We start from the raw sequence: 24,241 nt of genomic DNA, 5'->3' as shown, positions 1-24,241 counted from the left end.
GTCATCTACAGGATCTACTTAACAGTTGACAACCTGCTGAACCCCAGTATTTACATATTAGGAAATTGACTTGAGATGTCACTCTTGTAAATCTGAACTGAAGTTTGTTATGTTTTTAAAGTGATAACCCTCACTTCTGGGATAAATTACACAAATAAAATTTGAATACAAAATTTATGAACGATGCGGGAGTCGAACCCGCGAAGTATAGATTTATTTAGAAAAGAAACCAAGTTACGTATGACGAAGTAAACGATGCTCTATCGCATACCTACTGGTTTAGCACTAATAACCTACTGTTAAACAAGAAGAAAACTATATGCATAAATAAAAAATCGTTAAATTGAATTGAGGGTACTAATGAAAACAACAGTTAAAATAATTGCTTATATTTTTTTATAAAACCTATATATTACATTAAAATCACAGCTCTAGTTTCAATTCTATAAATGTTGTACCGACTCCAAAGAGGTTTTAGTACAGATTAGAAACGTCTCGTAATGGTTACAGCTAACATCAGTCGGGTGGGTGGAGAAGTGATCACTTTCCGTAGCTGCTGGCAGACGCACTCGCGCTGGCAGAAGCACTCGCGTGAGCTGAACTGTATCCACCCGCACCGCCGCAAGACCCACTCGCGCAGCCACCACATTTTGAACATCCTCCTCTACCACCTCCTAGGCCACTGCCGGAACCATCGCCGAGACCACCTCCATAGCCACCGCTTCCACCGAGTCCACTACCGGCACCACCTCCATATCCTCCTCCAAGGCCTCCGCCGCTGCCCCCACCAAGACCACTGCCAGTACCATAACTGCCTTGACCGTTTCCCCCGTTTCCTCCTAGACCACTTTTGGCACCACCGCCATATCCACCAGATCCACCAAAGCCTCCTCCAAGGCCACCACCACTGCCTCCTCCAAGGCCACCACCTCTACCTCCTCCAAGGTCACCACCAAGGCTACTGCTTATCCCGCCTCCGTATCCACCGGAACCACCATGACCTCCTCCAAGGCCACCACCATGGCCTCCTCCAAGGCCACCACCTTGGCCTCCTCCAAGGCCACCACCATTTCCTCCTCCAAGGCCACCTCCGAAACCCACGGAGCCACCATATCCAGTGCCAAGGCCACCGCTAGTACCACTTTCATATTTACCGGAACCTCCTCCATGACCACCTCCATTGCCCCCACCAAGACCACCACTGTAGCCAGAAGAGCCTCCATATCCACCTCCAATACTTCCACCAGTACCACCTCCAATACTTCCACCGGAACCACCTCCAATACTTCCACCGGAACCACCTCCAATACTTCCACCCGAACCACCTCCAATACTTCCACCCGAACCACCTCCAATGCTTCCACCGGAACCACCTCCAATACTTCCACCGGAACCACCTCCAATGCTTCCACTGGAACCACCTCCAAGACCACTTCCAAGGCCTCCACCAGAACCACCTCCAAAGCCACTTCCAAGGCCTCCTCCAAATCCTATGCTTAATCCACTGCCTCCTCCTAAGCCACCAGATGTTCCACTATATCCATTTGATCCTCCAGAGCCACCATAGCCTTTTCCTCCTCCACTCCCGTAGCCTGCTCCACTACCGCCTCCTAATCCTCCTCCATAACCTCCGGACTCACTAATTCCGCCACTAGAACCTCCACTTCCACCGAGTCCTCCACTCCCTCCTGTTCCTGAGCCCTTTCCATATCCCCCTCCAGAGCCACCTCCTAGTCCACCACCATATCCAGCACCACCTCCATTACTGAATCCACCACCGCCTCCGTATCCACCGTTTCCTGTAGTACCAGTGAATGCGAATCCACCTGATTTTCCATCTTCAGATGAAGTGTAAATCACTTTTTCTGTGCCTTTTCCACTTCCAAGACCAGCGCCGCCACCGAGGCCAGAACCCCCACCATATCCGGCACCACCTCCTGAACCCGAGCCGAGTCCACCATGGCCGCTGTGGCCAGCTGCAATATTGAACTTGAGTCCTCCAGCGTTGTGAAATCCGGCAGCTGCCTTGTCTAGTGCTCCGTGCACACCATCGCGGATCACGCCTAATCCAGATGCAATTCCAGCCAAGCCAGCTCCAAAGTCAAGACCCCCTCCAAGGCCTCCTCCCGACCCGCCTCCAAGGCCTCCTCCCGACCCGCCTCCGAGGCCTAACCCCGATCCGCCCCCGAAGCTTCCTCCCCCTCCGCCGCCGCCACCTCCGCCAAATCCAAATCCACCCCCGCCGCCTCCGCCAAAGCCGAAGCCTCCCCCGCCGCCTCCTCCCCCACCAGCACCACCGTATCTTCGAACTCTCTCTGAAAAAAAACAGTTACAACTTAAATTCAAATACTTTAGATATTTGTTTCACACATTGTTTTGAAGTTACAATCAACCCCCCCCCCATATGTCAATGATACTTGTGTAAATTTTTTTGATAATAACGGATGAGACGAGCAGGACGTTCATCTGATCGTAATTGATACGCCCTACCCTAAAATTCTGAGCGGCATTACAATTGCGCTCGTCGCGTTGAGACATAAGATGTTAGGTCTCATTTGCCCAATATCTAGCCGGCATCCGGTGCAAAGCAGCCCCTCACTAGTACAAATTGTGTCAAATGAAAAATCGTTGCATAAAAAAAGTTGTATAGTAGTATTTTTATAAGTCGATGTTTTATTTCTAATTTATCACCGATGCACTTACATTATACATTAAAATTTATTTCTTTATTATGTTTCATCGATAAGGTAGTTCGTAAAATTAATACATAACTAAAATGTAATTCTTTCTAAAGCCAAATTGTCTGGATGCGTTACGACTCAAATACTATAATACTATTGTCACTCACATAACAAACCAAATATAACATAAGGTATAAAAAAAAATCTAATTTATTTCTATGAAAATCACATATGTAATATTTATAATACCAATTATTGTTCAGTCATTGTTAACATTCTTTTAAATAATAATTGTTTAACAATAATTATGGTTATTGTCAAACAAATAATGTTTAACATTCTGGTAAATGGAAAATTCAGTACTAAAAGATGAAAGAGGTAATTAATTGTTACGTACTGTTTTTGAATAAACAACTATCATTGACATTGAAGTTAACTTAAATAATATTATGATCGGATCTATGGCTAAACTCTACTATGCTAATAAAAAAATATCAATCATAGAAATACACAAGCGTTTGAACCACAAATTATAAAGTCACATACATATCTAGAAAATTATCTTCATAAGTGATTATTTTTAAATTTGCTTCTATATAAACCCATAATAATATGAGCTTTAAGCTATCTTTAAGGACCTGGCGAAGAAACAGCTTAAGCCCTTTCATTACACAAAACTTTTATATTACCACATAATTTTATATCAATATCTTCAGTCCTGCTAGAGATTTTTTAATTTAATTATTTTAAACAACAATTTTTAATGCGACACTTATTTCCAACTTTAGAACTTAAAAATTCCTCATTGCATAAATGGTATATTGCAATTATTAAACTATTTACCTGATCCATTACAGGAAGCTAGTAGAATCCCAAAAACTAAACACACAGTTCGACCCATGGCTGTTTGTACACTAACAATGTTTACCACAACATAGTCCTTTTATATATCTTAATTTATTATAATCGACGCATGCGCAGTCGAGTTATTGTGAATACCAACTACGGGGAAATCATATGGTTTTTTCGATATTATTGTTACTGCCGCGCTATCTGATCGTTTTGAGAAATTACGGTTAATAATATGATAATAAATAATTTATTAACATTGATTATTAGAAGCAATAATAATAATCGTGATGTAATTAATTATAACAAGTGTATTGTAAACAAATTTAAATTCCCATTAATACTATTTGATAAGTACTGTTTTTTTATGAAAATAAGGGACGAGATGAGCATGACGTTGGCATAGTAATTGATACGTCCTGCTCATTGCAATGCAGTGCCGTTTAGGATGATTAAAAAACCCAAAAATCCTGAGTGGCACTACAATTGCGCTCGCCACCTTGAGACATATTCAAATTCAAATATTTTTATTCAAAATGGGATTCAAAATCACTTATGAAACGTCAACAACTATCACCCATACAAAAAAGACTGCCTCAGACCTGAGAAGAATGGGCGTTGATGGTGGCTAAGATGTTAAGTCACATTTGCCCAGTAATTTCACTAGCTACGGCGCCCTCGTCAGCTATAAGAGTATCTAAACAAATGAATGAAACCTAAAAAAAAACCTTAACAGTCTATTCGAGTTAATTATGTGTTATAAAAACATCTACGTGTTAAAGTTAATACTTCCATAGATTTACTAGCTTGATAATGTGTGTGATTAAACTGAATTCAAAACGTAAAGCCAATTAGTTATTATTAGTTCTCACACATCCAGTTGGGTAAGTCCAATTTCGGGAAATAGGTTACTCGTGGAATCAAACTCGGACGGGCAGCGTTCGGGAAGCTTCATAAAATCTTCTCGTTTAAAAAAATCCGACGGTTTTTAGTCAGGGTGTTTGTGATCACATACGGAATGCAAACGTGGTCGCAACCTATGGGCCTTATGAGAAAGTCACTCATTGACATTGTCCCTGAGAGGGCAATGGAGAGGGCTCCGTAGGAAAACCCAAGTCACCGACATAGTGCAGATGTTTGTGATACTGAAGTGGCTGTGGGCAGGGCACATAGCTCGACGGACAGATAGCCGTTGGGGCAGTAAAGTCCCCGAATGGCGAACATATAGAACATATACCCGAAGACGTAAAATGTTGGTAGGCCCCCTACAAGATGGACCGACGATCTGGTAAGATATGTTGGATGAGGGCAGCACAGGACCGATCGTCATGGCGATTTTTGGGGAGGCCTTTCTACAGCAGTGGATGTCTTCTGGCTGAAATCATGATGATGAGTTCTCACAAAAGAGAAGCTTATGTGGTTCAATTGGTGCTGCCAGTTCGATCCTCGCTCGCCGCGTTCTAATCTTTTCTGTGTTCAAGTTGTAATTCCTGGGGTAAAAAAAAGTATGGGGCGTGGTGATCATATACCATAAGGTGAACCCTATGTAACCTCCTCTTCAATAAAAGTAAAACAACTTATTCATAAATCTATCAAAATTAGCTATGTTCTTTTAAGTAAAACTGCTTGAACTTACTATAAGTATATTCTTTGGTAAAACTACCATTTTTTTCAAGTAATCACATAGGTATCGGTAGAACTCATAATATAGGTTACTACCTACATAAAACTACCAATAATATTTACAATATAGTGAATGTCGTAAATCTGTGAAGTTGATTGTCAATACAATCAACTTTAAGATGGTAGCTTATGTTTAATACATTCTATATGATAAGATTAAGTTAATACTAATCAAATAAACACAACAGTTATAATAACAATACAAAGAAATGAGTGAAATAACAAGATTAATATAAGATCAATATATTAACCTATTAATTGCCCACAATTAAATTAATTGATATTGGTTCGATTGAATTTGAAATTCGAGTTCTTGGTATGTCTGGGTTTCTCCGTACAAATGTATTTATTATTCTATTATAAGCATAACAATGAGATGTCACAAACATTATGAAAGAAAAAAAATTATAAGAGTTGTAAATCTTTGTATAAATTAACTGTTGTATGGAGTTGTAAAAGGAACTTAGTCTAGTCAAGATAGACATTTGACTTTGAAAAAAATAATAATAGTGGGATGAATCTCATTGGAAATGGAAGGGAATATAATAAAAATGAAAGGAAAAGAAACACCGACTTCAAAAACACTGTTTCAAAACAGTAGATATAATATGCAATAAAAAATTATTGCATTTTTCATATAATCTAATTAATCAATATTGTTATTTTTCACTTTTTTATCATTTTCAAAGGCTTCAGCACTGGTCCATTAGCCAAAATTCTCATAGAGCTGATAATGGGTTGGGACATTAAATACGCCATTATAAATGAAATGTCAAAAATTCCCTTTGATCCTACTTCTGCCAAAAAAGAATATTGACGGTCGAAGGTACAAAATTATGGTTTATTTCGTTTTCCTCAAAAACGGTAGATTTCATCGTGAAAATATGTCTGACAAAAGTTGTAGATCATACAATTCTTCACAAAAATTGTTCAGACATTTTTTTACGTTCGACTCACAATTCGTGTGATATGGCGGTTTTAGTAGTTCGAAAATTCATATTCAATTCAGATGAAAAAATAACATATTTTTCAACCAATTTTCAGTTCTGTGCGAATTTTGGCAGTTATGTCTTATTTTTGTTTATTTTGTCTGGACACACATTATTTTCGGGAAACACTTTTTTATGGAACAGGCATGGCAGGAGGAGATATACAAGATTTATCAAAGTTACGTTACTCGAACGGTTGACTCAGTAGAAGAGCGCGAGAGGTCGCGGGTTCGAGTCCCACATCGTGTATAAGTTTTGTTTTCAAACGGGTTATCACTTTAAAAAAAATAACAAATTGTTTACAACATTTGACTTCACAATATAATATTTTAAATCAGCTAGGTAACTACTCATCATGATGGTATTCCCCAAATATACCTGCAAGTTCATTATTCATTCAAGTCACGACGTAGGCGGTGTAGGTCTGTACTCGTGCAAAGTTCAATGTTACCGTCATTATTATTATAATAATATATTTATATATATAAATCCAGCATCCTGATGTTTGTTCCCAGTGAACTCCTAAACTAACCCCCTTATTCATAATAGTCTGCAAAATGCTTAAAGAATTGCTAATTTACACTCTGTCTTCTTCAATTGACCTATGTCAGAATGAGAAGAAACACTCCTTAGCGGCTATTTTAAGTTAGCGGACCATTATGAATAAGGGGTTAATTATTTAACGGATTTTAATGGGGATTACTTCATGGAGTGCAGTTTAGTCCAACTTGAGAGATAGGATAGTTTTAATTTCAATTTGGGACCCATAATTATTTTATATCCAATATTTGTTTTCTATGGACATATTTTCTATGAGAGAATTTATTGACGTACGGTTTGACAGTTCTGCTGTGAAACAATTTGATTATAACAACAGGGAGCATATTTTACGAAATAATTCTTGATGTTATGAAATTCATTGACAAATTCATATAAAACAGTATTTTATTTATTATTTACAGAACAACGTCTTTCCGATCAGCTAGTATTGTATATTTATGATCGTAATTATTATGATTTTTTGGAGGTTTGAAATGTCAAGGGTAAAAAATATCCATAGTCGCATATTAGAGATAAGACACACATTATCTCTCCGTTACAAATGTCTTTACTTATAAAAGCTAGAACTTGTGTTATGAACCGAATGTTATTTCTTTCACCTGTTCGTGATAAACTCAAAAGCTACTGAAATGATTATGAAATATGGTTTTCACTAAAAGATGAAGCGATTTACGAGGAAGGTTTAGAAGTAAACTGTGTGTAGTTTTTGTGTATATTGCTTGAAATATAACGATGTTTATTAAAGATGTCGGATGCTGGCTGGGTGATTTAATCGCAAACCCTGCCATAATCTCTTTGAGATTGTTTTTTTATAGGTGTTAAGAAAATACATAAATAATAAATACGTAACATATTAATTTAAGTATATAAATATGTAATATAAACACGTCATAAATTTAAAAAAAAAATTGAAAAGAGGTGATGCCTCCACATAATTTGCAATATATGTTTGTTTTATGAAATTGCTATAATATATCTTAACTAGCTGACCCAGCAAACGTTGTATTGCCGATATTAAAATCGCGATACAAAACTGTGTATCGTAGATGGGTGAAAATTTGAAGTTGTATGTATTTAAAAAAAATGTCAAAAAAATTAAAAAAAAATCATTTGGACCACCCTTAACATTTAGGGGGATCAAAAATAGATGTTGTCCGATTCTCAGACCTACCCAATATGCACTCAAAATTTCATGAGAATCGGTCAAGCCGTTTCGGAAGAGTTCAAAGTTCAACACTAAGATAAAAAATAATAAAAAAAAATATTTATCTGATAAGATAAGATAGGTCAAAACTAGTATTTATTGGGAGGTTGTAAGTGCCTGGTATTTGCGAATGTTTTTGATATTTTTATTAATAACTCAATATTTTGTTTTTCTTTTTTAAACTATGTAGTTACCATGAATTATTTTAAAGTTTTTTTAAGGTCACGTTTTTGGTTTGTGTTGTCAAGTACATACATCTGTGTTTGATTTAAATCAAATCGGTCTGATGCGACCTGATGTTCTGCGAATAGTGTAATGAATATGATGATGATCAGCAATTATAAATTATATCTACGTAATAATTAAATACTCAATTATCTCAACCGTTTCAATGAAATGAAACATGCAGTTTTCACACTTTTTTATCTGAATCTTACAAGAGAATTAAGGTACTTTGTCATGTCTTCGTTAGATTATTCTTTATTATTATATATAATAACTTACATAAATAAAATTTAAAAATAAAATTTATGAACGATGCCGGGCTCGAACCCGCAACCTCTCACGTTCCGCGCGAGTGCTCTTTCCACTGAGCCAATCGTACGAGTGACGTATCGTTGCTAAATTTTGAACGTCTTGTTTAACTGCTTCATGAGAGTTGAACAAGACATATAACATTTTACGATGGGTTCGAGTCCCGCTTCGTTCATAAATTTTGTCTTCAAATTTAATTTGTGTAAATAATACCAGACGTAAGGGTTATCACTGTAAAAAACAAATTGAATATAATAACTTATCCAAAGTACAGGTAAAAAAAAGAAAAAAGAAACATATAACATCTACTACACTAATTACCCACACACACACATACTTCATACACGCGCAAACACACAACACACACAGATACACACACGCACACCAATGTAACCTTATTTTGTTAAGTTTATATTCTAAGTAGCTTAGTATAGTAATTGTAAATTTGTTACCTTATTATGACTTGTTAAATCATAAATTTTACTCTTTGTTTAAAACAAATATAATGTTAACAGTTTTGGCTTTATCCATCTACTTTATATATTATTTATATTCTAATTTATAACTAACTGATGCCCGCGACTTCGTCCGCGTAGAGAAGGGGTTTTTAAAAATAATAAGCAGTTTGGAATTGAAGACTATCTCATGTCCTATTCCATTTACGGTTCCCGTTTTCGCTCCCGTTCCCAACATATAATAAGGTTCCTATTTCGAGGAAGATTGCTATTGCAAACTAAACCTACTATTGGGAAATTTGAGGAATCAAGGAAGTGACACAACATTACTATTTAAAATTACTTCTCGAAGTATTCTCCGCGAAATTTGACACTTTTTTCCATACGATGGAACCAATCATTGAAGCAACCATTCCATTCGGAAGTTGGGGTCTCCAAAATGGCCGTTTTGTAGGCGTCCACAGCTTCTTCAGGTGATGAATCTCTCTGAAAACTACTTTTTTACACCTAATTGTTCATGCAAGATTATTTGTATTTGACTCATGTCAATGTCTAAAGTTGCCTAAATTTCGCGGTATGTCACGTGTCGATCTTCCTCAACCAGCTTACAATTGTCAATTCCATTTTCTCACCGACTAAACAATTTTGACAAGACCTTGTGACAAGACCGAGAATCTTTTTTTAAATAAATAAATGGTATTCGATTTTTTAAACTAAGGAGTTTTCAATTAAAAAGATTTTAATATGTCAGGAACAGTGGAAATATTCCATTCCCGATACTTTTAGTGCAGCCCTCGTATAGGTATTTATAGCAAAACAATTTGTATTTTGTGGAAGATACACACATCAACAAAATCTAGGGATATTTTATATTTCATTGAATAACTAAAAATCTATGAAGAATTTTCTGATATACTAAATGTAAGAATGATAGGCTATTTTAAGGTCTTTTATGAAAACTAAAAAAAATTTTGTGATTATTATGTTTTAACTCAAATTGTTATTATTTAATTGCATTAGAAAATTAGTTTAAAAAAAAACTTTATTTCTTCTTAAAAAACTTTAAATTTTAATCAAAATTATAACAATCTTATTAAATATAATTATTAATAATCAGTATTGCCACCTCTCATATTAATTACATACCGACATCGATTGTTCACACTAAAAATAAAATTGTAAATGTCTTGGTGCGGTATGTGGTCCCATGTTCTTTGCAAGTGTTCGAAAAGCTGTTGTTCTGTCGTCAAATTTGGCGGAAAATCTCTTAAAGCCGTTCGTTGTAACATGTCCCAGGTATTGTCGATAGGATTTAAGGCGAAGAGTAAGCAGAACACACGAAAACAAGGTGTTTTTCGACAAGTTTTGTGGTGAAAATATAGCATTTGGAGCGATAAACACTACTTTATCCTGTTACACATACCCTTAAGTCTTACTTGTAGGTTTCTAATGCTTACTGTTAATTAAACTTAGCAGTTAAACAAGTTTTTTCTCGGCATGATGCATTTGTTTAGTATACTGCTCTCATAAAAGTTGTTCTTATAGCTTTTACTTTTTTGTGTTTGTACATTTATTAAGATTAGTAATCTATAATGAGGATTGTAAGCAATTAAACTGTTTGCGCCTGTTAAAATGTTAAATTTTCAACGCAAGAATTTTGAAAATATTGGCTTTGTTACATAGGAGCCGTGAACTCATATCGCTCAAGGTCGCCGGCATTTAGTGTCGCCTTAAATCGGGCGACTGTGCAGGCCAATCCAAAACTTGGATGTCATGGTCTCGGAGAGCAGCCGACACCAGCCGCGTGGTTTGGGAAAGAGCATTATCGTGCATGAGTACAAATTCCTGGCCACTTCGAATTCTGTGTGGGACAATAACAGGCTCTACTACCTCCTCGTTATATTTTCGTGCAGTCATGCTACCTTTGATCCAAACTAGTTGTGTTCGTCTGCCGAGACGAATTCCTGCCCACACCATGAATGTCCCGCCTTGGTATGAGTCCTCCTGAGGGTGCCATAGGCGGTTAACTCTCCCTGGAGTTCTCCAAACGCGTGTTCTTCGTGAATCCGGATGAAACCCAAACCGGGACTCATCGGTGAACAGCACCAAAGTCCATCGTTCGTCACTCCATGGTAAATGCTCCCAAGCCACGACCGCGATTGCCACTTCACAATGCTGGAACACGTAGCTGTCTACGAGCACGAAGACCAACTTCATACAACCACGCATGGTTTGGTCGCTCACCAGCAGCTGGTGGTCCGCCTGGAGCCTTTGTACTAGTTGCATCGCTGTGATATTGGGTTGTCTTCTGGCAGTCATTTGAAGAAAGCGATCCTGTCTCTGCGTATATATGCGTCAATGTCTACCCGTGTGCTGTTCAGCGACATCCCCAGTACTGCGATAATGTGACCACAACCTTGATATCAAGTTTTGACTGGTGTGTAGAGTCTCAGCCACAACGCTATTCAGCACCATTTTCTAACATGCCAATTGTTCGTAACATTTCATCTCGACTCAAATGACGTCGTGACATGACTCTTAAAGCTGACACGGCATGTTAAATTCAAAAATAAAAACAATAAAATCCCTTTTTATCAATTAAATTATTAAAACAGTTTTAATTTTCCATAACGTAACGAATTACTAACAGTTTTGCCGCCGTATTTTGTTTTTTTTTGTTATTTTTAAATTTTGAAAATAGAATAAAAGAGGTTTCAATGTGTACTTATATAAACTTTTTATGGAAACTTAAAAAAAAATCTAAAGTCGTTAATAATTTAGAATTAAGATATCCCTAGATTCTGTTTATGTGTGTATATCCCTCACTTCAAGGATTAATTATACTAATTAAACTTGTAACCAAAATTTATGAACGATGCGGGACGCGAACCCGCGACTTCTCGGGTTCCGTCTGAAAGCTCTTACCAACTGAGCCACCAATTTAAAATAACAAGATATTAACATAAAATAAATAATTGAAATATGACATTTTAACATGCGTCTTTTATAACAGCAAGGCTAACAATATTAAATGCAGATGGGGCTTGCTTGAGTCATGTTTTGATTTATAATCGTTATCATTTATAACAATCGCTATTGTTAATGCGATGACGTAACATGAATAACCCTTCAACAGGATGTAGCCACACCGGCTGCCGAGATGATCGTGCAGCAAGACTTGGCATAATATAGTCATTAATTTCTCCTAGAGGGTTATGCAGACCGTTATAGACCTTCCGCCTCCCTAGGAACAAACATAAACTTGTTATGCCTACTTGGCTACGTCAAATTCAAATTCAAAACACTTTATTCATGTAGGTCACGGAAATGACACTTATGAATGTCAAAAAAATAATAAAAATATTGTTTCTTATTGAATTTACCGCTACTTCGTAAAGGGTTGAGCTAATAAGAAGAAGTAGCAAGAAACTCATTGCCACTCTTTTAAGTCAAGATTTACATTTTAATTGTTTTACAAATCATTTCAATTACAATATATGCAAAGTGACGCAACAAATATACTCAAATGTCAAAAACTGAAAGGCTTACACGAGTAAATCAAAAAAATAAAAAAAATAATACTTATAAACACAAGAGTTATTGAGTATAGTAGATGCATCAATCCACACATACCGGAAATAAATAGAGGCATTATGTGAGCATTTCATAAAATATATAATAACTTTAAAGGAAATAATAATAATAAAAAACACATCAAGCAGACCTCCCGGTAACAAGATCATCCAGCCTCCACGAGTAGCACCCATTCACGAGCATGACGCATGGACCAGCCATCGCTTCCCTCGACCATATTTTAGGGAAGGGAACGACCCGCCACACGTCGCCGCCACGTCGAGTGAGTAACCCTTTTATTGTGCGATGTAATACAACATAATCCCAGAATATGTATGAAGCAAATGTTTTACGCAATTCAAAATAATTATTAGAAAACGTTTATGTGGTAAAGGTTACTACTCGTACAACATAAATCATACCTCAGATTGGGTATGCAGCGACCAAGCGAAGGTCAATTTTGAATTATCTAGGAAGATTCCTATGAATTGTGTCTTAATAATAATGTCACGTTGTTCAAATATCAATAATATAATTCATACATAGTAATAAATCAAATCAAAATCAGTTTATTCACGTAGGTCGCGGAAATGACACTTATGAATGTCAAAAAAAAAATATTTTCCTATTGAATTCATATTCAAATTCAAATTCAAATATTTTTATTCAAAGTAGGATGTGAAATCACTTATTGAAAGTCAAAAAAAAAACTACCACCCATTCCAAAGTGAATGCCTCAGGCCTGAGAAGAATGGGCGCAACAAACTCAGCGGGCTTTTTTTTTTCATCAAAAATATGTTTTACAATTAAAGTAACATTTACAAAGTAACATAGTACAATTAAACTTATTATTTAATAGTCTGAGGGCGGTCGCTCCATTCCCAATCTGTGGTATCATTAAGAAAGTCATTTATGTTATAGCAACCTTTACCACACAAACGTTTTTAACAATTCTTTTGAATAACGTAACACCTTTGTTTTGAACATTTTCTGGGATCTTGTTGTAAAAGCATATACATCGCCCCACAATAGACTTACTAACTCGACTAAGCCGAGTAGTAGGCATCATCAGTTTATGTCTGTTCCTGGTGTTAACATTATGGTTATGACAGTTTCTGGCAAATTCACTTATGTGCCTATGAACATACATTACATTATCAAGAATATATTGAGAAGCAACAGTCAAGATGTTAATTTCTTTGAATTTTGCTCTCAATGATTCTCTAGGACCTAGGTTATAAATAGCGCGAATAGCCCTCTTCTGCAGCACAAATATTGTATTAATATCAGCAGCGTTGCCCCATAGCAATATACCATAGGACATAATACTATGGAAATAACTAAAGTATACTAGTCGCGCCGTATCTATGTCAGTTAATTGTCTAATTTTTTTAACCGCGTATGCTGCAGAACTAAGTCTGTTCGCCAATCCTTCAATATGGGGGCCCCATTGTAATTTGGAATCTAGAGTTATGCCAAGAAATATAGCAGATTCCACCGGTTCTATCACCTCTCCGTTTAACAAAACATTTGCATTTACATTTTTGACATTTGGTACGGTAAATTTAATGAATTTAGTTTTCTTGCTATTTAACAATAGGTTATTAGCGCTAAACCAGTACACGATGTCAGATAAAATATCGTTCACTTCGTCATACATAGTTTGGTTTCTTTTCACTTTGAAAATCAGTGAAGTGTCGTCCGCAAACAATACTACCTTATGTTTTTTCTCTATAAGATTAGGAAGATCATTTATATAGATAAGGAAGAGGAACGGTCCAAGAATAGACCCTTGTGGTACCCCCATACTGAGTGGAGTCCCAGGAGATCTCCTGCCATTCACGTCAACCCTCTGAATTCTATTGTTTAGATATGAAGTCAGAAGATCGAGCGAAGTTCCTTTTATGCCATAGTGGTATAGCTTCCTGACCAGCGTTGAATGTTGAACACAATCAAAAGCCTTAGATAAATCACAGAAGATGCCAAGTGCATTCTGCGATTACTCCCAGGCATCAAAAATATTCTTGATCAGCTCAACACCTGCATCCGTTGTTGAACGTCCCCTAGTAAAGCCAAATTGTTTCAAATGAAGTAACTTATGAGAGTTAAAGTAAGTAAGGCTTTAAATTATTTTTTCAAAAATTTTACTAAGGGTCGGCAAAACCGACACAGGACGATAGTTGTTCGGGTCAGAAGATCTACCGCAACTTCGTAAAGGGTTGAGCTAATGAGAAGAAGTAGCAAGAAACTCATTGCCACTCTTTTATATCAAGATTTACATTTAAGTACATCGATTTACAAATCATTTCTAATTACAATACAATATGTAAAATGATGCAACAGACACACTCAAACGTCAAAATGTCAATGTCTTACACGAGTAAGTCAAAAAAGTAAATGTAAATTAATACGAAAGTTATTGAGTACAGTAGCTGCATCATCCATATACACCATAAATAAATAAATAAAGGTAATCTGTAATCCACCAAGATGGCATTGGATTTTATTCGTCAGCAACCGCAACGTAATGACTTTTTTGTAGTGAGATTTATGTATATATTAATATTAGAAATTATTTACTATATGACTAGCGCACTGTAACCGCTGAAAATCAGTGCTGTTTCATAGCCACGGCCGTGTCACAGATAATCCTGAGTGACCCATTTCCTGCACTGCACAGGAAGTCTCCAATATTAAATCAATTAATATTTAAATACGTTCTTTTTTTGTTTGTTTTGTACTTTTATCTTTTTATATTAAGTGTATCCTATGAGTGTTTTGGGAAATAAATGTTTATCTTTCTTTCAACGTGAAGACCGTATTGATGTATGGGTGTGAAACGTGGAAGGTCACCAAGCCCATCTCTCATCAACTTCAGGTTTTCGTTAACCTTCGCAATATCCACGGTATTCCCTGGCTCGACAAAATTTCTAACGATCATCTTTGGCAACGCTGTCATGAAGTCCTAATTGATCAACAGATAAAACGCCGCAAATGGAGATGGATAGGCCACACACTCCGGAGGGATACCATAGGAACTATATACCGAGACAAGCCCCAGACTGGAACCCTCAATAAAAACGCACACGTGGCCGTCCAAAGCAAACCTGGCGAGACTGTCATTGACGAAGCGAGAGACATCGGAAAGACCTGGAGTGAAATAAAGACAGATGCTCAAGACTCTGCCCCCATACAGGGGATAATACGGCTGTACGGGCTTGAACCCTTTGCCTATCCTAATAATGGACGAAGAAACCAAAAAACAAAAAACAGTCGCAAACGTCAGAAAGTTTTAGGAACCAACGCATTTTAAAATTTCACTCTCATCATTTTTTCATAAAGCGCCAAAAGAAGTATAACTTCAAAAATATAAAGCGGTTTTTCTAGTCATGTTTGAAATGAAAAATTTCAAAAATCACTTGACTAATAGAAAAATATATTATCACTGTGTAACATAATATGGATAATTTTTTATTTATGCTAAATGATTTTTATAGTTATAGAAAAAAAAAAAAAAAATTTTGACAATTTTGGTTTGCAACACTTCCGTGTCCAAAAGACAAGTAGTTCATCCTGTTTCTGCGTCGTTAGAGTCTCGTCGGAGTGTGCTACGCCATAATTCGATTGGTCTGATAATTGATGTTACTCTATTTCTGTGCTTGTTCTTCACCATATAAGCTTTAATACTTATAAACCCTTCTGTAATAATCATAGCAATTCCTTTCAGATACATATTTACATTGAAACTAGAACTAGACTTCATATGAATAACCTGAAACAATATGTCGACACCAAGTTCTGAACCTTATTTTGTTTACGAGATGGTTTATTTTGCATTGTCTTATTGATTGTTTCAATATCTTTCAGATACATTCACTCGAATTATCTTAACTATAAGCAATCTATTATTACCTATATTAGTACACGTAAAATAATACACATTGACAGAAAGCACAAATCTACACCGTACCGCGCGCCTGAATCTGATTATAGACTTTCCCACTTATTCATAATGGTCCGCTAACTTAAAACAGTAGCTAAGGAGTGTTTTTTCTCATTCTGACTTAGGTCAATAGAAGAAGACTGAGTGAGAATTAGCAATGCTTTAAGTTAGCAGACTATAATGAATAAGGGGGTTTATATTTATGAGAGCTTCATGCTCAGAAGAATAGACCGTGAGAATAAACAATAATCCTGTGATATCTGATTATTATGGGACTTAATTCAGATGATAAAACATTTAAAGCTCGTTTTAATAAAATCAATTTGATATAACATTATAAATTAATATGTTACGTAAATTTTAAAAGTAATTGAGATAGATTTGGCGTGTAATAAAGTGAAGTATGGACGCCTACTTTAAAGATTAAATTCTATTATAATGATATTGCTGTTAACTGAAATCAGGGATCATTTTTGTAATAGTTTTAGGACATCCTTTCAATGCTTTAACTTAATGAATAACATGAATCTATGTTTATAATGAATGAAATGCAACTGTAATTGTAATTCTTTATTTACTTAATCCATTTTTCTCCAAATCTAGTTAAAAATTATAGCGAGGGTGACAAAAGGCTAATATGTTAGTTCGGCGTACGGCTCCAACGATTTTAATGAAATTTAGTATACAGGCTTCGGGGGCGAGAAATCGATATAGCTTTATATAGGTTTCTTATTATAGGTTTCAATTTTAAAAAATGTAGTTTTAACCGTGTTTTAATGAGAAACGGCTATAATAACAATATAATACAAAGGTAAATTTCGCCACTATATATAAGACTATAATAGCTTAGATGATACATTGGGTGATCCGGAAAGCAGAAGACCCCGGTTCGAATCCAGATGTCTTATTAGTTTTTTTTTGTTCAAGTTTTGTACATTCTTAAAACTCCGAGCAAGGCTCGGTTGTCCAGATATTATAACTAAAGATATCACTGTTGTACCAATTACACAAGGCCGTCTGAATTTTTAAATCTAACCTATTTGATAAATTGAAAGTAATGCCTTTAGAGGAAAATAACCCCAATGTTTTATATAACTTTTTTTTTATTTATTTAATACTGAATTAAAAAATAATATTTACTTCGAAGACCACATTACAATTAATAATAATAGTATTACTATATCAAATTTAGTGAATAGGCTACAGCTGGAATTCAAATGAGTAAAATGAGGCTCTATGATGAAAAAACTTTCTATCATAATCCACTCATTCTGGTATATTTAAAAAAAATATTCAAAAACATCAAAGCATGTTTGTCAAGCAGCAAAATCTTTGTACATAAGAAATAAAATTAGAAATGCTAACGATAAAATCAAAACAACTTGGAAAATTATTAATAATGAAATAGGTAAAACAGAGGATCGTAGCTCGGAGTTTAAACCAAATTTAATAATGTAATTGTAAAATCAATCTTAAATTTAGCTAGGACTTTTAAAAATTTATTCTCTAATTCTTTCCCATATCTACCACTAAAAATTAAGACTCATGTCCAATTAGAGCAATAGCATTACTTTCTGCAAATGTTACTAAATGTTCAAATAATTTCCGATGTGAATATGTTGAACTTTCGGATATTATAAACTCTTTTAAAGAGATTAATGTTAAGGCGCGACTGACTTGGATTATAAACGCTACAACCAATAGTACAATATTTGTGTTGATCATGAGGCTAAGCTGCAAATGGGCATTTATTTTACTGGTTATCTTTTGTTTATTCAAAATATACATATTAAATTGAATAATTGTTCGGTTTAAGTTTTAAAAAAATACTAATTCTATTAAATTCTTTTTAAAATAGAATGTTCTTATCGCTGAAAATTCAGAGATTTTAAACTCCAAAGTTTATTTTTGGGAAGCATCTTCCAAATTTTTTATTGGACATTTCAAATTATATGTAAACATTCTATTCGGTTCAAATTTTTCTTTACGTCCTTCTTTTTGTAATGTTTTGTTATAATTATTGCTGTTTATTAAATTAAAATTGTTAAACTTGCCGTGCCTATACACTTACGAAATTAGTATTTATGTAAAGAGACATAAATATCTTTCCACCACTGCCAAGGAAATGTTTGGCCGGGACCAATGACATACAAATAAACTTGCTTACAAAAAAGCACCCAGGACTACTTTGTTTACTAAAACTTGTCATGCCATGTGTATTCAAATATTTAATAAACTTTATTGAAGTAGGCGTTACTTTGCGGAAATCCATAATTATCCAAATGTTTTAAGTCTTCTTAAGTGTTAGTTCCGTCAATATTTGTCTTTAAACAATTTGACACGTGTTTCGCCTCTACACGAGGCATCCTCAGGACATGTTGACTCGCCAAACTCTGGCACGAGACTCTCAGAGTTTGAAACGAACACTTAAGAAAAATTAAAACATTTGGACTTAATAAACTTCCCGATGCTATTAAAATGTTGAATATCGGTCCTTTTAAAACTCAATTATATCAATGGCTAATTAGAATTACAATTTCTATGCTGTATCTGACTTTTTATAATAATATTGACACACTTTTTACACAAATTATCTTGCCCCAAGTTAAGCATATATAGCCTGTGTTATGGGTTACCAGACAATGATATATTTAATACAATATACTTACTTAAACATACATAAATACATTTAAGCATCCATGACTCGGAAACAAACATCCTTATTCATCATATAAATGCTTGCACCTATCGGGATTCGAACCCGGGACCTCTAGCTTAGTAGGTAGGATCGCTAACCACTCGGCTATACAGGTCGTCGAAGTATAATCTTGTGTTTAACTTTGACTACATATTATGTATATGACATTTATTTTTTGTGAAGATGCTAATATAATGTAACAATGAAATATTATGTGCTGTAATGTTAGAATTTTATTATTATATTATAATGATGTAATTTGCATGCCCTTTTTGGCTAATGTGTTGATTCGTATAGGACATTTTTATTAACTTTTATACACGCATTATGCAAATATGTAATTATTATTATTAAGTCGTTAAAGAATAAATTTAAAGAAATAGGTGGCCTCACAATACATTTACGAGAATTTGATGTTTGTACAAAGGAATAAAAATAATTTCACAAAACTCAGTGATTTACATATAAGGTTAAACTTGCCATACGCCACAAGACTTCATAAAAGACGACGACCTGTATAGCCGAGTGGTTAGCGATCCTACCTACTAAGCTAGAGGTCCCGGGTTCGAATCCCGGTAGGTGCAAGCATTTATATGATGAATAAGGATGTTTGTTTCCGAGTCATGGATGCTTAAATGTATTTATGTATGTTTATATAAATTTATGTATGTTTAAGTAAGTATATTGTATTAAATATATCATTGTCTTGTAACCCATAACACAGGCTATATATGCTTAACTTGGGGCAAGATAATTTGTGTAAAAAGTGTGTCAATATTATTATTATTATTATATTATTATAAAGTCAGTAATTTTTTTTAATGTCAATGTATTTGTTTCTATAATAAACTCCCTGAACAAAAAGCAAATATGTCTATAAACAAATTCAAAGCGTTCACAATAAGTAAATTAAACAGCAAACGCGATATCCGAGATTATTTTAATGATAAAGAAGCCTGGAGTTTTTATGTGATTTTTATTGTTTGATGTTTTATCTGTTTGATATTATTTATTTACTGTTATGAAATTAAGTATATGACTGAACTTAGGCATTGTTAATCAATGCTTAACATTAATCTAATTATGTTTGTTACTTGTTTTCAAAAAAAAATTTTAAGTGTTGTCGTAGTAATCTTGGTCACCAGGCACCACAGCACCTGTCCGTCCTTGCCGCCCCCGACCCTCGCCGTCTTTTCTCGTTCGAAATCCATCTATACCTTAGAATAATGACTATTGTCTATTCTCTTTGTTTTAATTTTTTTATGTCAAACTATAGTGCAGATAGTTTCTTGCAGGAAATTGAGAGATACCTATACACAACAGACGCATTAGTGTCTGATTGGCTGATCTAATGCCAATTGTGACTCTCGCGCCGGTTAACCCTAAATTAAAAAAATCCTGTAAATCTTACTAGTCATCAACGGAATATCTAAGCGATTGGATTACTTTGGGACTATGATATGATTATTTTGTAACAATAGCAACGATATGGGACAATATTGTGTAAATAGTATTTATAAGAGAGCCCAAAAAAGAATACTGCGAAAATTTTGCCCTTTTTGCCAATTCGACCATCCATATGCACGCAAATTTTTCTGTGTAAATTTCAAAACTGGATTTTTTGTGATGAGAATTATTTCAGCTTTGAGTCGTGGACCGAGTGATATCCCAAACTTATCCATCTCGTAAGTTTTTACTTATGATATACCACGATATTATATTATATCAGACATCAGTCAAAACTTTTAAGATTAACGGCAATTCGACGAGACTACCAAAATCCATTTTTATGGTATATTGCAAAAAATATTTAAATTAAATATCATCCATGTTTATGAGGTATATCAATGATAACAGTCTTATTATTTGTGTAGATTTAAATATTGGTTGAAACAATTAAAAAACTTCTAGTTTCTTTCGATATTATATATAATAGTCTAATTATTAAAAGAATTATGCAATATAACTTGTTTACAATTACTCGATAGTGAAACAGATAAAACTTAAACGACTTTATTTATTTGTAGAATTTTAGTAAATGTTAAAAAACATAATATTATATTAGTAACTTAAGTTTATCCTAATTTTGATGATAACAAAAACCTTCATAGTTCAACACTCAAAATTCTCTTCAATTTCAATGTTATTGACGCATTTTGCAGAAGATGGCATGATTTGAAGTAACTTACAATTATTCAAATATTACAATACAACATATTATAATTATATATGTTACAAATTCTTTACAGCTTCGGTTCAGGCCTTGGTGGTCCATATGCTGTAGCATGGCTGGAAGCAACTCCTCCACGGCCTGTGCTAAAGGCATTAGCAATAGCTGTTGCACCACCTGGAGTACCATGAGATGATCTTCCATTCCAACCAAAGAACATAGGGAAGTACGCTCCGCTGGGTATTTTAGGAGGAAGATCGTCTCCCTCTTCTTCATCTTCATCTACAGGTTTTTTAACTTGCTTCTTTTTTGTAACTCGTTTCTTTGGAATTGGTTCAGGCACTTCTTCGAATTCGGGTTCAGTTATTTCGGGAATAGATTTTATCGTTGTTGGGGTTTCAATCTTCTCAGTGGGATCTGTGATATCGTTTTGTTCTGTAACTGGTTGTTCAGCTGGAACATATGATTGTTCTGGTGTCTGTTGGTCTGGAGTTTGGTAAAAAACTTCATTTTGCTGAGGAGGGGCGTAGTTTATGTCCTGTGGTGTCTGTCGGCGCCTGTCCGGGAGGTAATACTGGCTTGTCTGTGGTATGTAAGTTTGCTGTGGCTTGAACATGAATGCAGCCATACCGCCGCCCATGCCGTGGTTGTAATACGGATTGTAGTATCGGCTGAATGCTATACCGCCCCGATTACTGTCACCAGATCCGTATGAATCTGTAAAATATTTAAATTCATTGTATCAAGTTGAAAAAAAAACTTCTACATCGCCTATTGTAATAGAAAATCAATTAAAGACAGAGGCTACCAAATTAAAATCTGTGAACGTTTATAGATAGGAATACATATTACTTTTTAAAAACAGAAGACTGTTATTTGACAAATACTATAACTATAACTGATTTAGGCAATTGTATTAAATTGTTTTGTTTTATAATAATAAGAAGAAATGGTTGTGAAGATGACTTCATATCAGATATCTTATAAACGAATACTTTTGTCATAATTCCATTGCTGGACATCAATGAGGTATTTGATTTATTTAAACAATTTAAAGTAAACATAGACATGTACCTACCTACTTCTATTTTCGTCCCCAATTTATATTTTTTATAATTACGAATAATTCAATAAATAATAATTATTATTATAATCATTTATTCAAGACTAATAATATGTGGTATAGAAAAAAAACTCATAAAAATTAGGAAGACAGTTAATATATTTTTTTTTAATATAAGACGGGGCTAAATTACGAGATGGGCCGGCCCATAGACATCCACAGCACCAGGGATCAAGAGATACGTTGCCGGCTTTGATATATTTATATTTAATAATATAAAAATCTCATGTCGCTGTGTTTGTAGTTAATCTCTTTCGAAACGGCTTGACCGATTCTCATGAAATTTTGAGTGCATATTGGGTAGGTCTGAGAATCAGACAACATCTATTTTTCATCCCCCTAAATGTTAAGGGTGGTCCACGGCAACTTTTTTTTTTAATTTTTTTGATTTTTTTTTTTAATTTGTTTGATTTTGAGTCAGCATTAAAAAATACATACAACTTCAAATTTTCACCCATCTACGATCAACAATTACTTTTGTATCGCGATTTTAATATCGGCAATACAACGTTTGCTGGGTCAGCTAGTATTTAATATATAATTTTACATTGATCTCCTAACATTCAGTACAATTATTTTTCTAGTGAATCATTGCAGATAATATTTTAGTGTTTTTTTCTCGTAATGTTTATGTCATCTCTTAGTCTATGTACTCGTAAATGTAAATAAATCTTGATACTGTAAAGTGATATTAATATGCATCACATAAATATATACTGTAACTCGTTTTTTGAAATGAAATGAAAATGTAAGTTCATTTTCATTCATTTTGGAGGAAAAACTGACACATTCACACAAAAATGTTTATGAGAACAAAATATATGCTTAATATAATACTTAAATTACTTAATACAAAAGAAACAAAAGCAAAACTTGATGTGGCAGTGGTCTTCCAAAACTGGAGCCCACTCAGTTATAGTTGTGTCCATACATTATGAGCACAACACTGATTTTCAGTGACCCCATTGTGTGAAGTTTGGAGCTAATTATCTCAATGGCAATATGAAGACAGGTGATCACTCCCACTCATTAAATTTGATCGTATTGAGAAGGTTAACTAAATTAAACTTGCCACACTTAGTGCTGTAGGATTTTTTTTATGGAAAAGGAGGAAACGAGCATACGGGTCATCTGGTGTTAAGTGATCACCGTGAACTAGGTAACTCGAAAACCTAAGTAAATATATTATAACCAACTCACAAGTATCCAAATTTCCATAATACGGAAAAGGGTATCCCTTTGCTTCCCACAGCACACACGCCATGACGAGAGTGACTCCTGCCTTCATGTTGCACCAGATATCCCTTTGTGGACCGAAGGGTGTTGTGCTAATAGAAGTACTCGAGTTAATGTCGTGGAGAAGCAGACGTCGCGTTATATAGTCCAACTAGTCTGCTCTGATTATGATTCAGGGCACGTTGGAGTCGCGACTGGACAATCGTCACAACATTTCGGTGAGGTAAACTCTGACCGTTAACATCACATCCTAGAGACAAAGGATTGGGAACATCACGTATGATAGATGAACCGTTGGCTCATCTTACAGTCAAGTGTCTAAATAAGTCATATCACGGGCTAGAAATTGGTAAGTTCTGAATTTGAAAAATTTGCAAAAAATGTTTTAAAACTTATTTTTGAAGTGTGTATTTGTGATCAAATCTGGGACGTCTTGAAAAAAGGCCAGGTCAAGATTACCCTAAACCGGAGAGCATGTGTGAAAGGAATAATGAAAGTGGACGAAGCGAAACAAGTATGTAAGGATCGTAGCAAGTGGAAAG

The 24,241-nt window shown here is 35.0% G+C and overlaps 2 protein-coding genes across 2 annotated transcripts; both read right to left on the bottom strand.

The window, feature by feature from the left end:
* Positions 1-373: 373 nt before the first annotated feature.
* Positions 374-2,277, bottom strand: LOC126976410 (uncharacterized; the record flags this gene model as incomplete). The annotated part of the gene is made up of 1 exon (XM_050824728.1): positions 374-2,277. A coding segment is annotated over one exon (1,737 nt), but the record flags the coding sequence as incomplete, so codon positions are not given.
* Positions 2,278-21,171: 18,894 nt separating this feature from the next.
* On the bottom strand, positions 21,172-23,826 carry LOC126976427 (uncharacterized). The gene is made up of 2 exons (XM_050824756.1): positions 23,664-23,826; positions 21,172-22,057 (listed from the first exon to the last, which is right to left on the bottom strand). The coding sequence occupies exons 1-2, from the start codon at positions 23,749-23,751 to the stop codon at positions 21,414-21,416; spliced, it is 732 nt and encodes a 243-aa protein (XP_050680713.1). The 5' UTR covers positions 23,752-23,826; the 3' UTR covers positions 21,172-21,413.
* Between the last annotated feature and the right edge of the window lie 415 nt (positions 23,827-24,241).

Source organism: Leptidea sinapis, chromosome 40, assembly GCF_905404315.1.
Source record: "Leptidea sinapis chromosome 40, ilLepSina1.1, whole genome shotgun sequence".
NCBI lineage: Eukaryota > Metazoa > Arthropoda > Insecta > Lepidoptera > Pieridae > Leptidea > Leptidea sinapis.
Note: the sequence above shows the minus strand (reverse complement) of the source record. Positions and strands in the feature narration are given on the sequence as shown.